The following is a 1,293-nucleotide window of genomic DNA, read 5'->3' as shown; positions in this document are numbered from 1 at the left end:
ATATATATCATAAATACACACACACACACATACGCGCGCGCGCATACACATGTCTAATTATATATCATACTCGGTATTCATTTATATATACTGAATACAATTTCTAAGACATTTGGCTCTAAACCCAAAGCACAGGGCACAATCTGGAGTACCGCAGTGGTGTTTCTCGAGTAGCTCGCCTGTGTTCCTATTCTCTTACACACACACACACACTTATGATTTCGTAGTGAGATATTCATCGTTCACATACCTACCTGTCCAATAACCTTTATCAACGATAATCGGCCCCAAACCCCCCCCAAAAAACCAGGACACAATCTGATGGCCTTTCTACGCAGTACGGTAGTGATGTACCTGGAGCACGAGGATGCGTCTATGCGTAAGGAGGCCGCTCTCACGTGCTCCAAATTGCTTATTCCGGCACATGACAAATTAATGCTGGGTAGTGCACAAGGCACAGACATCGAAAAGGGCCAAGGCTACAGGCAGGGGCAGGGAGCGGCGCGGAGGGTTATACTGCCACTGGAGGTGTGTGATAACTGGGCGATATATATATATATATTTATATACACTTTTATAAATAACAGGATATTTATAGCGCACTTTGTGTGGAGTTGTATGATTGTTGATAGTGTACGATTGCGTCCGCGTGTGTTCAAGGCTTATTATATAGGGTTTAGGGTTAGGTATCTTTGTTTGGTTTATATACAATGCCTGATGCCCGGGATGGACTAGTGGCTACCGGCAGGTGTTGGCAGTGGCCCTGTCCCTGCTTTTCAGGGCAGGGCCACCTGTACTGTTTAAGGGCCGAGTCTTGTGCGGGCTGGTTGGTAACCCACATGTAGACCACAATTGCCATAGACACACTGAACTCACCCGTTAAACCTCAAATTCCAGACCACAATACCAAGTACAACAACCAAACGCACCCCTTACCACTGCCTACGCAGATCACATCGGCGTTCAGTGATGTGCTTGAGAAACTCATCATCGTGAGCATTGCTGACCCAAACAAGAACATTCGGTTGTCGGTCTTGTCGTCACTCGATCCACGGTATGTACTCGTGGTCGTTCGGCTTTGCCTTTATATATTATATTATGTATATAAATATATATTATATTGCCTTTATATATATATATATATATATATATATATATATATATATATATATATATATATATATATATATATAAGTATAGTAGTAGTATATATATATAGTATATATATATATATATATATATATATATACTATATATATATATATATATATATATATATATATATATTATATA

General features: G+C 39.8%; 1 protein-coding gene across 1 annotated transcript; it reads left to right on the top strand.

Annotated features, from left to right (window-relative positions):
- Positions 1-348: 348 nt before the first annotated feature.
- On the top strand, positions 349-528 carry SARC_16458 (hypothetical protein; the record flags this gene model as incomplete). The annotated part of the gene is made up of 1 exon (XM_014289436.1): positions 349-528. A coding segment is annotated over one exon (180 nt), but the record flags the coding sequence as incomplete, so codon positions are not given.
- Positions 529-1,293: the final 765 nt, after the last annotated feature.

Source organism: Sphaeroforma arctica, assembly GCF_001186125.1.
Source record: "Sphaeroforma arctica JP610 unplaced genomic scaffold supercont1.8119, whole genome shotgun sequence".
In the NCBI taxonomy this organism is placed as follows: Eukaryota; class Ichthyosporea; order Ichthyophonida; genus Sphaeroforma; species Sphaeroforma arctica.
The sequence above is the reverse complement of the archived record's forward strand: the minus strand, read 5'-3'. Positions and strand labels throughout refer to the sequence as shown.